The sequence below is a fragment of the Phaethon lepturus genome, unplaced genomic scaffold (genome assembly GCF_000687285.1).
Source record: "Phaethon lepturus isolate BGI_N335 unplaced genomic scaffold, ASM68728v1 scaffold20462, whole genome shotgun sequence".
Taxonomy (NCBI): domain Eukaryota; kingdom Metazoa; phylum Chordata; class Aves; order Phaethontiformes; family Phaethontidae; genus Phaethon; species Phaethon lepturus.
Genome location: NW_010524308.1, coordinates 53,509 through 70,609, shown reverse-complemented (window position 1 = coordinate 70,609; position 17,101 = coordinate 53,509). Strand labels below are relative to the sequence as shown.

The window sequence follows — 17,101 nt, the reverse complement described above, 5'->3', positions numbered from 1 at the left end:
CAATATCAAAATCAAACAATATCAATATAAAAAAAAAATGAATTTTGCTGACTACTAAACCAGTGTGGAGTCTGCAAGTGAAAACATTTTCTCTGTTGCTATTATTTTATTTCAAAAGATATGTATTCCTTTCCAATTTCTTACATTACCTATGTCAATAACTGGAATATGTGTTTCAGAAGAGTGGGAATATGAGTGATGAGGAAGAAGAAATAGCTGCTGCGATGTGTTGGTTCACTAAAGTTTCAATGGTTGGTTGAAGTTGGTTCAAAAAGTTTCAATGTTGTGTTTTCCAGAGTCGATAATTCAGAAGACCCAGTGTATGAGAGCTTAGAAGAGTTCCATGTTTTTGTCTTAGCCCATATTTTGAGAAGACCTATTGTTGTAGTAGCAGACACAATGTTACGAGACTCAGGGGGGGAAGGTAAGAGTTCTTCAGTAGAAATTTATACACCTATGTAAATTGAATCAGTCATAAACTATCACAAACAAAACAACTGGCTGTAACATATCTGAGTGTTTATGGGACAGCTCCTGCTTTTTTTTGCAGGGGGAGGCGGAGCAGAATGATACTCAATCCATTTCTATTAGATAAAAGTGAAAAATACAGGATAATTCTGTAAGTCTTGCAGAAAACATGTTTATCCTAGGTATTTACTATTAACTTTACAACCACCAAATTACCGACCACTATACACTTCTCACTGGTCTAGTCTAACAAGGTTCTAATTATAATAATAATAATAATAATAATAACCTGTGTTATTTTGGTGCCCCTTAAAACTCTGCGTAAATCAATCTAATCCGACTTCAAAAAATTGAATTTTGAATGTATATATCTTGTTTTTTTGTTTTTACTAACTCCTTTGCAGCCTCTCATTCAAAAGTTTCCAGAATGTTTTATTCAGTGTGCACATGTGAGCACACCAATGTTTGATCCATATGTGGAGACAGCTGGACAGCTGTCTGAGAAGGACTTGAATAATTATAAATTAATTTCTTCTTTTTACCATGAACAAATGTTGCTTAAATAAAGGGGAATGTTTGGTTGATTAAAGGGGAATGTTAAACATGTGATGGAGTTTACAGAAATTTACTTCTACAGGAAAATGCTGGGAGGTAATTTCAGTTTCCATTCAAATTGTGAACTACAAGTAATGGTTTTATGATTGCTATCTGCTCTGACAGACTGGATCACTATTGCTTCATTTCCTCATAACTTTTCCTATTCCAAATTGCCCTCCCCTCACATTTTCTTCTCCTTGTCTATCACAATAATCCCAGTGGTTTTTCTCACTGCTGGCCTCATGGGCCAGCATGATCAAGTTACCTCAGTTTACCTGTTGCATGTATGGTTTCCAAAAAGACTAATAACTTGCTCAGATTTGGATAGACTCACCAAAATATAGATTTATGCTTTAAAAACAATACTGTTCTCAGTGCCAAGTAAAAATAGTGCATTGTTTGGGTTTACTTTTTCCTCATGCTTATTTTGTAAATACTTCGGCAATACTGATTCATATTTTTACAGCAAAAGGAAATATAATTGGTCAGAAATAAACACAGTGAATTTTCCTGCCCAAACTTGCTGTTTCCCATAATTATGTATAAACAAGTGCAGAATCTTTCAAAGGAAAGACCTTTGCCCTTACAGGTGCAGCATTCCGTTCAAATTCTACTTGTAGAAATTTTTTTAATCTTTCCTTATCATAATTACATATACATACATATACACATTCAGACATATATATAAACATGTTTGTAATGTTTCTCATAGAAATCTGTTAATGCAAGGTGTGAGCAGAGTTTGTTACCAAAAGAAATGATAGTGTACTTACTACAGATTATTAGAAAATATCCTTCTACCTAGAAGCATTACAGGAAGGTACAAATCTGCATACCTGTGTGAGCGTCATCAAGACCTTAATATCTTTACTGGTAAACAATTAGAGCAAGGAAAATCTACGTAAGTGGTGAATGTTGCCATTATTGTTCTTAGTGTATTTCTTGCTCTTTTTATAATGAAACTTTACCTGTTGTTATGACTCTTTTCTGCATTGATGACTCCACTTTAGGCTGCTCTCTGGAGCTCTGAAAATGTTGCAGCACAATTGTTACATACAGTAGAACCAACATTATTGTCTGTTCTTTGACACAGTTAAAAGAAAAAAAAAAATCTCATTTTTCTTTGCAGCATTTGCACCTATACCTTTTGGAGGAATTTATTTGCCACTTGAAGTTCTACCTAACAGATGCCATTGCTCACCTCTTGTGCTAGCCTATGATCAGGCCCATTTCTCTGCTCTTGTTTCCATGGAGCAAAAAGATCAACAGAGAGAACAAGGTATGCTATAAAGACAGCAACCCAAGGGTATATATTGAATATAATGTACAAAGTACTTTCTTCTACCTATAGGTGTATTGGTCTATCAGAAAGGAAAAAAAATCCACTAAATTTTATTGCTGCATTCTTAGGTGTCTAAGTGGTCTAAGCACAAGTCTGGTAGACAAGAACTCTTCAGTCCTAATCCTTGTGCTATCACTGTCTTTGGCACCTAAACCTTTTCTGTCAGTTCCATGCATGTAAATAGGTAGAATCATAGTTCCCTACTGTGCTTATGGATTCTTGAAGGCCTTTGTTAATTTGGGTTAGTAAAGTGTTTAGAAGATTAATCGTGAGTCAGATTACTATTGAAAACTCATGTAACAGAAAAATCTCTCTTCTAGAGTGCTAAATACACTTTTTTCATTTAAAAACGTTTAATTGAAATGTTTTTATCTTACCATCTTGCTGTCTTCTGTTTCTTTGGAACAGTGATGACAAAGTCTGACCAGATATTTCTGTGTGAAGTTTGAGCATCCTGGGTATGAGATTGGGCATGACGAGTTTCAGGACTGGATTTGTTCCTGTATCAGTAGCCTAGGAGCTAGCTGTAGCTGCCCTTATTTGAAAGACCTGTTTGCTTAATATTAGGAAGCTGTGAGATGAACTCCTATCTGTCTTTGCTCCTTTTGTGGAGAAGAGAAAAGTGTTTTGCCAAAAACATGGTGAGGCTTTAAAAAAGTTCAGTGGCATTTTGCTGTTAGGTATGAGTCATCTTTTTTTTTTGCCTGATGACACTGCAGAGGTTGTTTTAAATCCCTTATGAATGCATATACCTGTAAAGTAAATATGGAATGTGTGCTGGCTGTTGACATCTCCTGAGTGAGTTTCATTTAGTCCTCCTTCCTAGAGAGCAGTTTAGAGGCAACTAAATATCCTTCATTTAACTCCCTAACCCTATGGGCATTTTGTCTGATTTTGGATGTATGAGGCATTTTCCATGCTTATGAGGCAGCATTCTGCAGCCATGTGAAGTAGAGAGAAAGACATTCATTAAAATGAGGAGGAGGAGGAAAGAACAACAGATTTTGAGCAGACATCTTCATGCAAGAATTTGACATCTAGTTAAGTCATCCTTCTTGGAAGGAGCAAAGAGTTTTTTTCATGAGGTTGTGTGAGAGGTGAAACACTCTACAAAGGGTTGCATGTAGTATTGGCAAACTTTGCGTCGGTGAAGAGGAGACTGAATCACAAGAGAGTAATGGAAAAAAGGTTGATCTAGATGTCAAATATTCAATGGGAAAATCAATCCAGTCCAACTACTCAGCCTTCAGTGGCACATAGCTATGTCAGGGATTTGTAGGTAGGTGCTTGGCCATAGGTCTGGCTTTTGTATTATACACTGGTGACATTGCAGCTACCTTCCAGCCCTCAATCTGTAGAAGACCGACCCTTAGGAAAATACTTTTCACATAGGAACTATTTCCAAAGCAGTACGCTGAGGTATAATGTGAAAGTCTGCAAAGCAACTTCATACCATTGTAATGCAATAATGTGATATGAGTGAAGATAGAGTTTTGGAGAGCCTTTTTAAGGATGTGGTTTCACTGTTGATGGTCGCTGATGACACACTGCAGCCAGGATGGTAATGTCAGCATGCTGTTAAGTTAGCAGCTCCTACATACATGTCTGTGTTACAAATTGTAGAGTTGTCATTTTGTAGAACATGCCTTCATGCCTTTGGTCTTAATCCTTTTATAGGTCTGAGTTCTGTTAGTGGTGAAACAAGACAATTTCTGAGTAGGCAGAGTCCATTTCTCCCTTTCTAGCAATTGGGATCAGAATAATATCAGTAGACTGACAGTAATCTCATTTATTTCAGGCATGTCTGTCTCCCTTCATACACTACTTCGTTATCACAGGTCTCACAAGAGCCTATGTGCATAAATAATTTGATTGCATACACAGAACTTCACTATCTCTGCAATATCTTTGTAGACAGGGTAACCACCACCCACCAAACCTTTTGCAACTGTGGCATCCTTTAAGTGTCAGGGTCGACAAAAGGTAGTGAGGGAAACTACTGTTCAGCTGCTCTGACTCTACCCCTCAGTGTGTTAAAAGTATTCAGTGATACAACTTGGTGCCATCTACTGAAATATTCTTAATATTATAAGCCATATATTCCTCTCAGTTACACACTGCAAGATCTTGGGTTTGATAACAAAGTCACATATTTGATTTCTCCCACAAGTGCTAGAAATAATGTTAAATACACTTCTTGTGGATAGAAACTGTCTTTCTGTAGGATTTTCCTACACGTGTCATTGCACAGGAAAGGTGCTGGGAGAGACAAAGCTACCAAATATCCAGCATACAATCAGGAACATTAAATATTGGCTTTGTTCATGTATAAGGTTATCCAGGTTAATTACAAGGGCTGTTGAATCAAAATAGTATTTGTTTTGTATGATCTGATTTTATATGTTTCACTGGAGGGCCTTGAATACACAGGCTTCAATTCTGTGGAGCAGCAGAGAGCACTTAGTATTAAGTCTGGGATGAAGGGAATGCTTCAACGTTCAGCTGCCAAGCTGGTTGCTGTTAGAGACTGCAGCAGTCTAACAGCTAACACAGCATTGCTACTGTTCTTCAAATGCTGTGACAGGAAATAGATTGGCATAAGGATGCTCTAATAATACATATTTTTTGTCAGCATAGAGATGTTGGCAGCTTTGGCACAGAGTAAGGGAGAGCCACAACTGGAAAGAGTCAGAAAACAGTCACATGGGTGCCACAGTACATGGACAGATTTTGAACTATCAGAATGCAGCTGAGAGCTTAGAGCTACAACTTCTTAAAAGGAGCATCCCTGGTAGCCAGGCCATTCATAACTTACAGTCATAGGATTTACAGTCTCACCATGTAACCAGATGTCAGGAGCAGCATCTGAAGCTGTCTGAACTACTGCATGTACGTACATACATGTTTAAGCTGCTGAGAAGCTGTCTTGTGGAGGAGACAGTATGTCCTGTATTTGTGAAATACGTATGGTCAAATAAATGCTGATGTGAACACCTGAAGTTCTGCTTTGGCACATAGTCGTTTATCAGATCACTTTGAGCACTACTATAAATGTATATAAAAACATGCTAACATCCTCTTGTCTGGAGAGGATTTAAACCACATTTTGACATGTCGTCTTTTTACCAGCACGTAGCTGGCATTCTAGTGGTCACTGAAGGTCCTCTTGTTTTGACATCCATGTCCGATTAAAAAACTATAAATACTTTTGTATTCATGCTGACTATGTTTAATGCAGGTGGTTTGTATCTTTATGGAAAATAAAGACCAGCTCTCAGCTGCCCCTAAGACTGCTTCATTGAACTTAGAGCTTCCCACACTCCTGTGCTTTGTCAGCCAGTCAGCAGTGAAATGGCTGCCCACAATCAGTTTGCAATAACAAGTGTGAGAGGCGTAGACAGTGGTTAACAGCAGTATTTCAGTATCTGTGTCAGCATTTTATTGTACTAGTATTTTCAGAAATAGTTAAAGTGTTCTTCTTTATAGCAGGTTAATAGTGACACTTGAGGCCTGAAGATGAGTGCTGGGAAACAGTGGGACTTCACAGCACAGAAGGCAATACATCCAACTGAGGAATGGCATGAAAGTCCTCACTGTGTCTTCTAAAACTGCCATGGATGAAATAGCTGCTGTTACTTTTGACATCCCATCTGTTGGCAGTAGGACTTGTAGACTGTGTTTCAAATAGTGTGGTTTCAGCGAGAGCATCCAAAACCAAGTGTAAGCAAACCACTGCACCAAAGTTGTGAACTCTCTGATGCATCTGGGCATCAGGAAGAATCTACAATCTGTTGGCTTTTCTTTAGAAATGACTGTGATGGATGCTGCTTGCATTCCTGGCATTAGAATACTTTTCTATCAGGGATGTGGGGAAATCATACAAGAAACCTTGTCTATCAAACAGCATTTCCCGAGAAAGAGGAAATCTCTTGCAGTGAAGGTAGAATTTTAAAACTCCATTACTCTAGCAGATACTTTTTGCATGAAGATGGTATTGCCTCATACCAGTCCCAGACTATCCCTTAGAATGAGTATATAGTTTCCATTCAGCTCAGGGTTTGAAAAGTCATTGTTAACAAAGTTCTGTGTGAAGATGGAGGCAGTATGTGTCATAGTGTGTACATGAGTTAAGACAACAGTGACATGCTATAGACAAACCAGCTCTAAGCTTTGTTTTGTACTTAGATATTAGGAATCTAGTAAAATTGAGTATCACTAAACATTTTTATTAGGTGTATTTTAAGCATCAGTAGCAACAGCCAGCTTCAAAAAGGATTCCTTTAAAATTTGTTTATAAAAATGATTATTTATTGAACCATGTGAAAACTAGTTAGTTTCAAGCTGCCCTTAGAAAAGAAATTCAAATTTACTTTTTGAGATTTACATCCCAAAGAGGCTGATTCAACTCTGTGACAGTTCTTTGGTCCAGACTTGCCAACTTCACCTGCCTCAGGATCACATTCCCAGTTCTCTACCAGGCAGTACCTGTAAGGTCAGGTGCTATCAGAATTGGAAGTGTTGTGTTGTAAACTTAGAATGCTGCTCTTTTCTAAGTTGCATTCTTCTTTTAAATGGTTGATAGCAACCATTGTAAGGCCAGCTGTAAATCCAGTCAGTACCTGCTAGTAGGTCAGTTAATTGGCAGAATACATGTTCTCAGTTATTCCAGCCTCTTTGTTGCAATAATTTCATTGAATGCCGCAGGGTAAGCCCTCATATTACACCGACGAGTGTTAAAAAGTGTATTCAGTTGTCACCCCTGCTGTACGTTCCTTATGTTCTTGTGCTTGAGGAGCTCGCTTTACAGCATATTTTGAACTGTAGAGTTAGACTCTCTGCTACTTATTCACATTGAGTTTCTTAAAGGAGCTAAATTCTCTTACATTATTAATTTCTGTGCTTGCATCTTACAGTGGTATCTGCAACTAAAGTTGATTCATCTTCATCTGTTCTATACTATATTTGCAGTTAATACGGGGAAAATATTTCAAGAATTACCTACTATAAGCAGTAGGGGGCAACGTTTCTCTGCAATTTGTAGAGATTTGACCTTTTTACTTCCAGTCTGCAAAGATGAAAATAGATACTTTCTGCAGTTGCTGTCAAACTGTCCGAACCACATACTGACTTCACCACGTTAATCTAGCATGCAGATTAAATTTCCTGCATTCTACTAGGTGAGGAGCAATATTTAACCAAAAATGCCATACCTTTGTTTTGACAACATATGTCTTCTGAACTGCAGAAAAGATTATGAACAGCATATAACCAATAAGTGCAATCAGTTTTCAGTAATTCAGTGCCATGGTGTTTGGGTGATTTCTCCAGGTTTCTTTGCCCCTTGGCTTTGCTGGAATGAATACCTAGGCAAAGTCCTTAAGAGTTCTACTACAGAAAATTGAATTCCTTGATTGGTTGTCAGAGGAGCAGCAGTGACCTGCACCGTGCTGAGGATCCCACCCAGTGCCTCAACAGCTTTTACTTTTTTTTCTAATGAAATGGAAGCAAATTTCTGGCTTTAATTAAAGCTGACAGTGTTTTTCTCTTAGTTCCTTGCTGGTGATGAATGATAGACACTGTAAAATCAGAGTGCAGTCCCTGCACGCTGAGTATAAAGCAGAGTCATTAAGGTAGGTGTCAGAAGGCAGAGCCCTAGCAGAGAGGGGAAAGGACGGAAGAGCCAAAACAGCTAGACAGTAATGCTGGGATAGAACAGCAGTAATGGTCTTTTCACTACACTTCAAGGCAGGCCTCGATCTGACCTCTTAACCCATATATAGATGATCTATGCTCCTCAATTATGTTAATTCACAGTTTGAATCTAAAATCGCTGTAACTGCGTTTTGCTTTGTTTCTTAATGCTGTTACCAATATATTTTTGTTTCTTTGACAATGGAAAACAAGAAAGTACTAAACTGAAAAGACAATAATTAACAAGTAATGTGCATCTATGTGAGAGACAGGCAGGAATATTTCAACTTTTTATTGCTTTCTGCTGTTGTAATGGCTCTGTCTCCAGGAAATGTTTATTGTGCATTACAAAATGTCAGTGGTGTTCTCCCAGAGGTCTCTCCCCGTCCACAGGTGACTATCTATCACTCCAGGAGCAATGAGTGTATGAACCCCTCCCTCTTCTATTGCACAAACATCAAAATAGGGAAATGCAGCCCCGTATAAATCATTTGTGGTGCTCTGGATGAGACAATTCTGCAGCACTCTCAAATTCTGCCATCCTTCTTCCACCAGTTATGCTGCTTTTCACAGCTAAATTTTTTGTGTGTGTGTGTGGTTTTTGTTCCCCCCACTCCAACCCTTGTTTCTTTTCTACTTCAGCGGTGATCCCCCTGACTGACTCAGAACACAAGTTACTGCCTTTGCACTTTGCGGTGGATCCTGGGAAAGACTGGGAGTGGGGAAAAGATGACAATGATAACACCAGACTGGCCAAGTAAGACCTTTCTATAACTTCACTGTTAAGCAGTAAAATGTCTTGAGCCATACCTGATTGAAGTATTGGGAGAACTGCTAACAGAGTGGGCTTTATGTTCTCTGGTTACATGGGAGAAGACATGGGTGGGTCTCCAGCTGATGGTCACAATTCAGGCTGCTGTTAATCTCTCAGTGTTAAGAAGTATTGCTTTTTCTTTCAGGTTTTTTGACTTTTTGTTCCCTTCTTTTTTCATCCTTAGTTTGATTCTGTCTCTTGAGGCAAAGCTTAATCTTCTACACAGCTACATGAATGTAACATGGATACGCATACCATCTGAGACACGGGTAAGGTAAACTTCCCCCTCGGTCTAAACTAGGTGAGAGATACGAGGCACGACAGGGTGTTGTGTAGGGTAGGCTGCCAGGACCAGCCAGCGGCCTGGAAACACCTAAGTGTCCTAGCGCAGGGACAAGCCACTTGTGGCTCATTGTCATTGCAATCAGGCTTATAGATTTTTCTAGTTATTTGTTTTAATAACACAGTTGCTGGTATATTTTTGCAACCCATACTCTGTTCTGAAATGTATTTTCTAACTGTTACTTATTTCAGTAGTCCGTGTAGTTCAGAAAAACCTTAAAGTAGACCTTTTCTCACCATTGTTTTCTCAGAAGTTTGGCTTGCTCTCCTAATGCCACCGTTAGGTCACCAATCCCAAATCCTTTCTCTTTCTGAGAATGCATTTGCACCTCTGGAGAGCTCCCCGTTTAGAGTGACTGACAAAAGGCCACAGACTGGCACTGAACTGGAGCCTGGTTCTTTCAGAAAGCTATTTTAGAACCGTGCCCAGCTGGCACCTAGTCAGCTGCAAATTTCTCTGCAAATTACATTGAATAGACTGAGGGGTTAGTCTGGAGGCAAAAGGTTGCTAGGAGAGGGTGGAGGTGATTTAGACAGCCTACGCAGATGGGATTTGAAAGGAGGAACAGAACACAAAAGAAGAAAGTCTTTAACCAGCCCCAAGAGGGGAAAAATCCATTTTTCTAAAGTTTCTACTGCGACAGAAAAAGGAGACAAAATGGTCCTGTAGTTGTAAGTTGTGAGCCTGAAACTTGCGGGACCTGGGTTACTTCTCTCTGCTTCACACTTGCCACATGAGCATGGTTGGGTCACTTGAGCATGCGTTCCCTCCTTTGCCAAGTGGGGATTGTTATCCCCACTCTGCTCCCGAGTGGGTGGTGGGGTGCTCAGGGATTCCAGAGAGAGACAGGACATTTAAGTACCCAGGGACAAGAAGCAGGCGTGCATTTCTGTACTGGAAGCATATGCATCTCCAGAGTTTGGGGTTTTTTCGGCTTGCCTTTTTTTTTTTTTCTGAATCATTCTGGTTAGTTAAATGTTTCCTATTTATTTTTAGCAGATTTTAGCTTCACAGTGCCTGAAAGCAAGACTAAGTTTTGCAGGAGTAAATGAACAGAGCCACATTTGAAAGTATCCTAGCATCCTCATTATTACATTTGCAAGAAATATGTTTTATCACCTTACCTAAAATTTAAATTGAAACTTAGACTTTTGACACCAGTTCTAGCTCCATTGTATTTCTCAGTCTACTTGTTTAATGTTTAATATTTCAGGCAAGATGCTTAGCTCTGGTGCATTGTACCTTTAATTTTCATGCACCAGAGACCTGAACAACGAAGAAATCAATTTAAATGAGTTGGCTTTTGAACATAACGGATTTTGAAATATTGCTACATACAGGTTTGTATGCTGTGTCCCCCTCACAGCTTTCAGCAGAATCTCATTTCCCTTCCATCACAATATTATCTGTTTCTTTCCACGCTCTCTGTCTCCCCCCTGGCTGAGAGGCAGCCTGCATTGCAGAGGCATCCTCCTGAACGGCCGATCTCTGCACGCTGGCCAGCTGCTCCGCTGGTCAGCACAAGCAGGGAGGTTGTGCACGGCCTGCCCCTCGACAGGAGCACTAATTCGCATCTCTCCGTGTTTCAGACACTGATTTTCACAGAACCTCTGAATGACTGACCTCTATTCTACAAATATGCTTGAAATGAGCCAAAAATTACTGTAGGAACAAGCAAGATACATAGTCAGCACAGCCAAATAAGGGTTTTTTTGGTGAAGAAACCAATCTAAAATGTCAGTGCATAAATTAAAAATCAATGTCAAAATCTATATTTGATTTGGGTTTTTTTGCACCAAGTCTCTGTATGAAACTGATTTTGCTGTATCTAATTATAATTACTTTTCCATAGCAGGCCCCTTTGGCTCAACCAGAATCCCCTACAGCTTCAGCCGGGGAAGATGTTCAGTCTCTGGCTGACTCAATGGACTCGGACCGAGATTCCATCTGTAGTAACTCCAATGGCAATAATGGCAAAAACAGTAAAGAAAAAGAAAAGGACAAACAGAGGAAGGAGAAAGACAAAACCAGGACGGATTCAGTTGCCAATAAAATAGGAAGCCTCAGTAAAACCCTGGGAATTAAACTGAAAAAGAATATGGGTGGTCTTGGAGGCCTGGTGCATGGCAAAATGAGCAGAGCCAATTCAGGGAATGGAAAAAATGGTGATGCAGTAGAGAAAGTCAAAGAGAAGAAGTCCAAGTCTCGAAAAGGGAGCAAAGAGGAATCTGGACAGTCTGCGAGCACTTCCCCATCTGAAAAGACCACTCCATCTCCAACTGACAGAGCTAGCAACTCACCCATTGAAAAGATGAACACTAAACCCTTCTCTGACAAGCCGTCTGACCCATGGAAGTACAGCACTGACGTGAAACTCAGCCTAAATATTTTGAGAGCTGCCATGCAGGGTGAACGAAAGTTTATTTTTGCTGGCCTTCTTTTGACCAGTCACAGGCATCAGTTCCACGAGGAGATGATAGGCTATTACCTGACCAGTGCACAGGAGCGTTTCAATGCAGAACAGGAACAGAAAAGAAAGGATGCTGAGAAAAAGGCTGCACTGAATGGGTCATCTAGTAGGAAACTGGAGCCAGAAGCATATTCAAAAGAAAAATTAGAAGCATCTCCTCAGGACAGGGCATCACCCGTCTTGCCTCAAAGCCATACAACTCAACTGGTTTTAAAATTTAAGGATCGCACTAGTCCCACTCCTGGGTCATTTTCTTCACCTAGTAATGGTGCTAAGAAAAGTGGACCCATTCCGGTATCTGCCCACTATAGCCATACTCCACCTGTTCAAAGGCAAAGTGTCATCCATTTGCATGATGTCAACTCCAAGCCATCGAGCTTCCAAGACGATACCTACAAGCCAGTGGTTGGCACCTTAAAAACCTGTGCCACCTATCCCCAACAAAACAGATCGTTGTCTTCTCAGAGCTATAGCCCAGCCCGGATATCCGGTATCCGTACAGTGAACACAGTGGAATCGCTGAGCTATGCCATGCCTACTGAACACAAGTCTCAGACATACACAAATGGATTCAATACTGGCGATATTAGAGACTGCTTAGAATATGCTGATGAGGATGCTCCTCAGACCTGGTTGAACAATGAAAAAAATCAAGGCAGAAGCACAGTTTGCCCAATATATTCCATCCAGCAGAACCACTGTAAGAAGGAGAACTGTTCCTTTTATGGTCGTCCTGAGACTGAAAATTACTGTTCATACTGCTACAAAGAAGAGTTAAAGCGCAGGGAGAGAGAAAGCAAGGGACACAGGCATTGAGGATTCTTCTGTGACTACTTAGTTTTACCATTTTCTTACTTACAAAGTAAACAGTGTTGAATTACAGTAAAAGGAATCCTTAAAAAAAGAATAAAGGATTGATGAGTAAATAGTGTCTAGCTTTTCGCTTTTCGGGGGCAATGAGGAAATAATAGGATTAATTTATCATAAAAAATATTATTTTCCATTTTGTCAGTGTCTTTTTTACATATATTGGTAAGCTGAAGGGTTGTTTACTCCTTTGTCAGTGCTGTGTATATGTTTGGTCAAAAATTTACTAATGGTGCCTGAATTTACACTGACATCACTCAGGTAGTAGAACGATAAGGGAAAGTCATAATACCAGAGATGGGGTGTTGTAGTAGGGTAGTATCTGCCTTGCAGACATTTGAAATTCTATAGCTATTATGCGAGTATTTTTTTCTGCAGTAAAACCTAAATTTTTCATAGCTTTTTTTTTCAGAAGGGTAGCGATTTTGCATACTGCACATTTTTACCATGGCAGCATATTGCATTACTACTAATGTTTGTACTCACTTTAGTCTGAAATTGAATGATTCTGGGAAAATGGGAGTGAAAGGTCTGAATTCATGAGGGCTGTAGCTCTTCCTAATTTTAAGTTCTTACCTGTTATTTCTACATTTCCATAAAAAAGTAGATTTGAGCTACTTTTATTTGTACTGAATTTTTAACCAGGTTTTATAAAAAATATATTATGACTTGCAAGACTTCACGTCACAAAACCCCCCCACCCACGTAGTATAGTTTTGGGCACCTGGATTTCAGTAGTATTTTCATTGCTGTTAAAATTGACAGAAATGTTAAAATAAAATTAAAATATAGAAATTTTACTAGATTTGGAAAATTTTATGACCAGCTAGGAAATTTAGGATCATTTTAGAGCTGAATGAACTGCTTGTCAAATCAAATGTATTGCATCGAGTCCCTTAGCCATTGGATGAATTTAATCGTTATTTATTTCTTCCTCTCTCAACATTATCAAGTGATAGTTATTGCAAACGTAACTACTTCTGAGCCTTTCTTGAAGACTCTTGGCTCCGCTTATTTTTGAGTCTTTTCCTAGAGTGAGTTATGTACCCAACCAGGACGTTCAGAGATGGCTATAAAATACCTCCAGTGTGAATGGCAACTCCTAGCACAGATTTGCACAAGGCTCATACCCAAATATTTATGTAAGTATTTGCAATACTTTTGAAAAGAAAACTTGGCTCATAGCAACGTTTCTGTAAAGCGGGCACTGCAAATACTGTTAAAGTAGATGTATGGTGTTAGGAAGTTTTCTTGAATATAGTACTTGCCGGTTTATCAGCTGGCAGAACATAGTAAGAATAAATCTTTCGTGCTGTTACACTTGTAAGCAATGGCTTATTTACTGTCTACCTACGTTTTTTTTAAAAAAAAGAGCTTATTTTCCACAAATAGATGAAGTAATGCTTTCAAGACTGCTTACTTTGCCACCTAAAGGTGCAGAACATGAGTCCTGCCTTACTCATGATGGAATAGTACTTTTCTGGCCCACACAGGAACGGTTTTTTGCCAGAGAGTCTTTGTTTCTGATTCTTTTCTGCTGTACCCCAATTTTTACTCTTGACGTGGGTGGCACCATTTCACTTGTGTACAGTTAATGCTAGTTAGCCTTGAAACCAAGCCTACAGTAGTCTCTGAAACAACATACACAAACTTATGCTGACGTGTACTGCTTTTGCTAATGTTCCGCTGAAATTTGTGGAACTGAGCACATACTTAAAATTGACCATATCTTTAGGTTTTCTGCTGAATGGGAGCTTTAAAGGATAGTTTCAAAATAAGTCCATTAGCCACTCTTTAAAAGTCATGGTCTTTGCCATGTTAGCTGTTCCATGAATCCAGACCTGTACTTCCTATTTCTTGCCCTATACTGAACATACACTGAATGTTACTGAATTTGCATTCCTTCAGAAGAAGGAAATATTGGTATGTGTAATGAGAGGTTAAAACTCCACGTGACTTCTGTCCTTAAGGTAAGCACATTGTAAAACCCATGTCTGCGGTTGCAAGCAGTGTCCTCTTTTGCTTAACTGTTGTGACTACACGTAAGTTCTCATTGCCAAAGAAATCTGTGATTGCAGGTTATGCGAAAACAAGCCAGATCATGTTAAAAGAAATCAAATATCATACTTGATTGTATTTGTTGCTGAGACTGAGAAAATTGACAGGATAAAACTTCATGAAAAAAGAAATATTTAAGAATTCTTAGGGCATTAGAGTAGCAGTAGCTTTTGATACTCTGAGAATTGCTTCTGTGTAAAGTTGTGCTTAAGAAATATTACATTAGCAGCAGACTACACCAGCCTGTGTATTTAAGTCAGTTGCATCCTTTCTGAATGAGGAAAAACATAACAGCACATATGTAAAAATAAGCAATTATCATGAGAATTTGCTGTTTCCCATTTTTAAAAGGAGTGGTTTCTATAGTATGTTTTTAAGAACTGCTACTCACAAAAAGGTTTACAGCTGGTCAATATTTAGATAAATTACTCTGTTCTAAATTATTTAATAGATTGTACCTGTGTATTAGATTATTTTGAAAAATTAATTGGCCTTCTGAATAATAATAGGCTTGTCTGTATAGGATACCAAACTTCAGGGTTCACTATCATCCTCAAGTCACTCAGATATTTCCACAAATATTTAACATGACTGGATTGCTCATTTTAAAATATCTGTTATGTGAAGTACTGGCAGAACACTTTTTAGTTGTGCCTGTTTTCTTTTCTTGGTATATCTTTGAATAATTTGCTTAATATTGCCATTTTCTTTTAGAATGCTCTTCAAATATCCCGCTATTCTCTTGTCCCTTAGCATTTGATATGGAAAAGAAGCTGCAGGCCTGCAACACAATTTGCCAGTTAAAATCTACCCATCTTTTCCTAGTAGTTGTCCTTTCTGCTTACTTTACTTAAAAAACACCTTACTGTGGTTTTTTTTTTCTCCTTTTTTTATTTCAGAGCTATTTGTGGTAGTTGTCTATAGGGGATACCATAGTTGGAATTAAACAGTCCAAACATGCAGAAACAGTGCCTCCTCCTGAAGAAGTGATTGCCCCATTAAAAGAAGAGTCTAGCTGTAAGAGGAAACTATCTACCTTTTTTCAGAGAGAATTCCCAACTGCTCGTGAGTTGCATTCACCAGCGCCAAAATAACTTGTGTCATTCCTTAGCTAGGTGTGAGAGGCAATAACCTTCAAATGCATTTTTCTGTTGCACTAAATGGCTTCACCTTTTACTGCTCTTTTGGTTTATTTTTCCTTACATTGAAAACATATGTAGTCCACAGGCCAGCAAATCCTTTCCTGTGCCTGATCTGCCCTCTCTGTATCTTCCAGAGCTTGTTAGAGTTAGTCCCAGCTGGACAGAAGTCAGTTTTGGTTTTGGAGGACCCTATTCGTTTCTTGTTAGCTTAAGTGGCTGCAATACACATGCTTTTTTTTTTTTTGCATTTGTATGAGCTTTTTCCCCTTCTCTCCTTGATGGTGGTTCAACAATTATCACTGTTGTCCAGACTTTGAAAGTACAGACTAAATCCTGGGTAGGCTACACCTTCCCCGGAATAGATCCAAAATCACCAGAAGATATTTAGGTTGGAGGAAGCAGGAATTTTTTTAATGTGTGAATGTGCAATTTTTGTAACTTAAAAAAGGCTTAAACCTATTATGCAATTTTTTTACTTTGTTCATAAACTCTGATACACAAAGGTCTGTTAGTAACAGGGGATGCCTGTAATACATAATGGGTTTCAGTCACACTTTATATTAAAGTTCCATTTAAAATGCTTTTTAAAGAGTTAATAAACTATTGCTAGACTTTACAAGTATTTTTTCAGATTGTGGGTATTGGTTCTAGCATATGGCTAACAAGCAGCTCATTCAGAAGAAGATGGTGTAGGTTATCAGTGGCAACCAGATATTTTGGATTTTAAAACAATTGATTAACCTTTTGTTATTATGGTTCATTAAGCTTTATAAATGCAATGGAAATATAGCATGTGACCCAGCTTTCTTTAGGAATTAGTTCCTTCTTCCTAAGTCAAAGCGACAGTAAGGGGATCAGTGAAAGAAAGATGCTGTATTTGGAAAGTTTTGTGTTGCTTATTTCTTAAGAAGTCTAAATAGGCCAAGTGAAGTCTTCATGTGGGCAGTATTGCTTGATACAGAAAGCGTTGAGGAGAGACGCTTAATGTGGATTTGCACACCATTTGACTGCAGATCAAAGCATTCTGCTGAGGCAATTTCAGTCCTTGTACGTATAGGCATATTCAGGGTAATCTACTTCTCGTGTGATGAATGTGTAGATATCAAAAAATGCACAGCACAGATCTGACAAAATACTGCCCTCTGACTCTGGTTCTGCAAACAGTTACACTGGTGCTCAACCTCACCGATACGAATAGCCTCCCTGACATCAAGGAGGCTGCTTATTTTCAGAAACTTAACATAACTGTTAAGAAAAAGCATAAATGTTCGTGGGATCAGGGCCTGAGCCTTCAGCCAGCATTTGCTCC

At 38.9% G+C, this 17,101-nt stretch overlaps 1 protein-coding gene across 1 annotated transcript; it reads left to right on the top strand.

Moving 5' to 3' along the window:
- Positions 1-296: 296 nt before the first annotated feature.
- On the top strand, positions 297-12,646 carry OTUD7A (OTU deubiquitinase 7A; the record flags this gene model as incomplete). Its single annotated transcript, XM_010282417.1, has 5 exons — positions 297-424; positions 2,195-2,344; positions 8,741-8,855; positions 9,097-9,181; positions 11,108-12,646. Coding segments are annotated over 5 exons (1,912 nt in total), but the record flags the coding sequence as incomplete, so codon positions are not given.
- Positions 12,647-17,101: the final 4,455 nt, after the last annotated feature.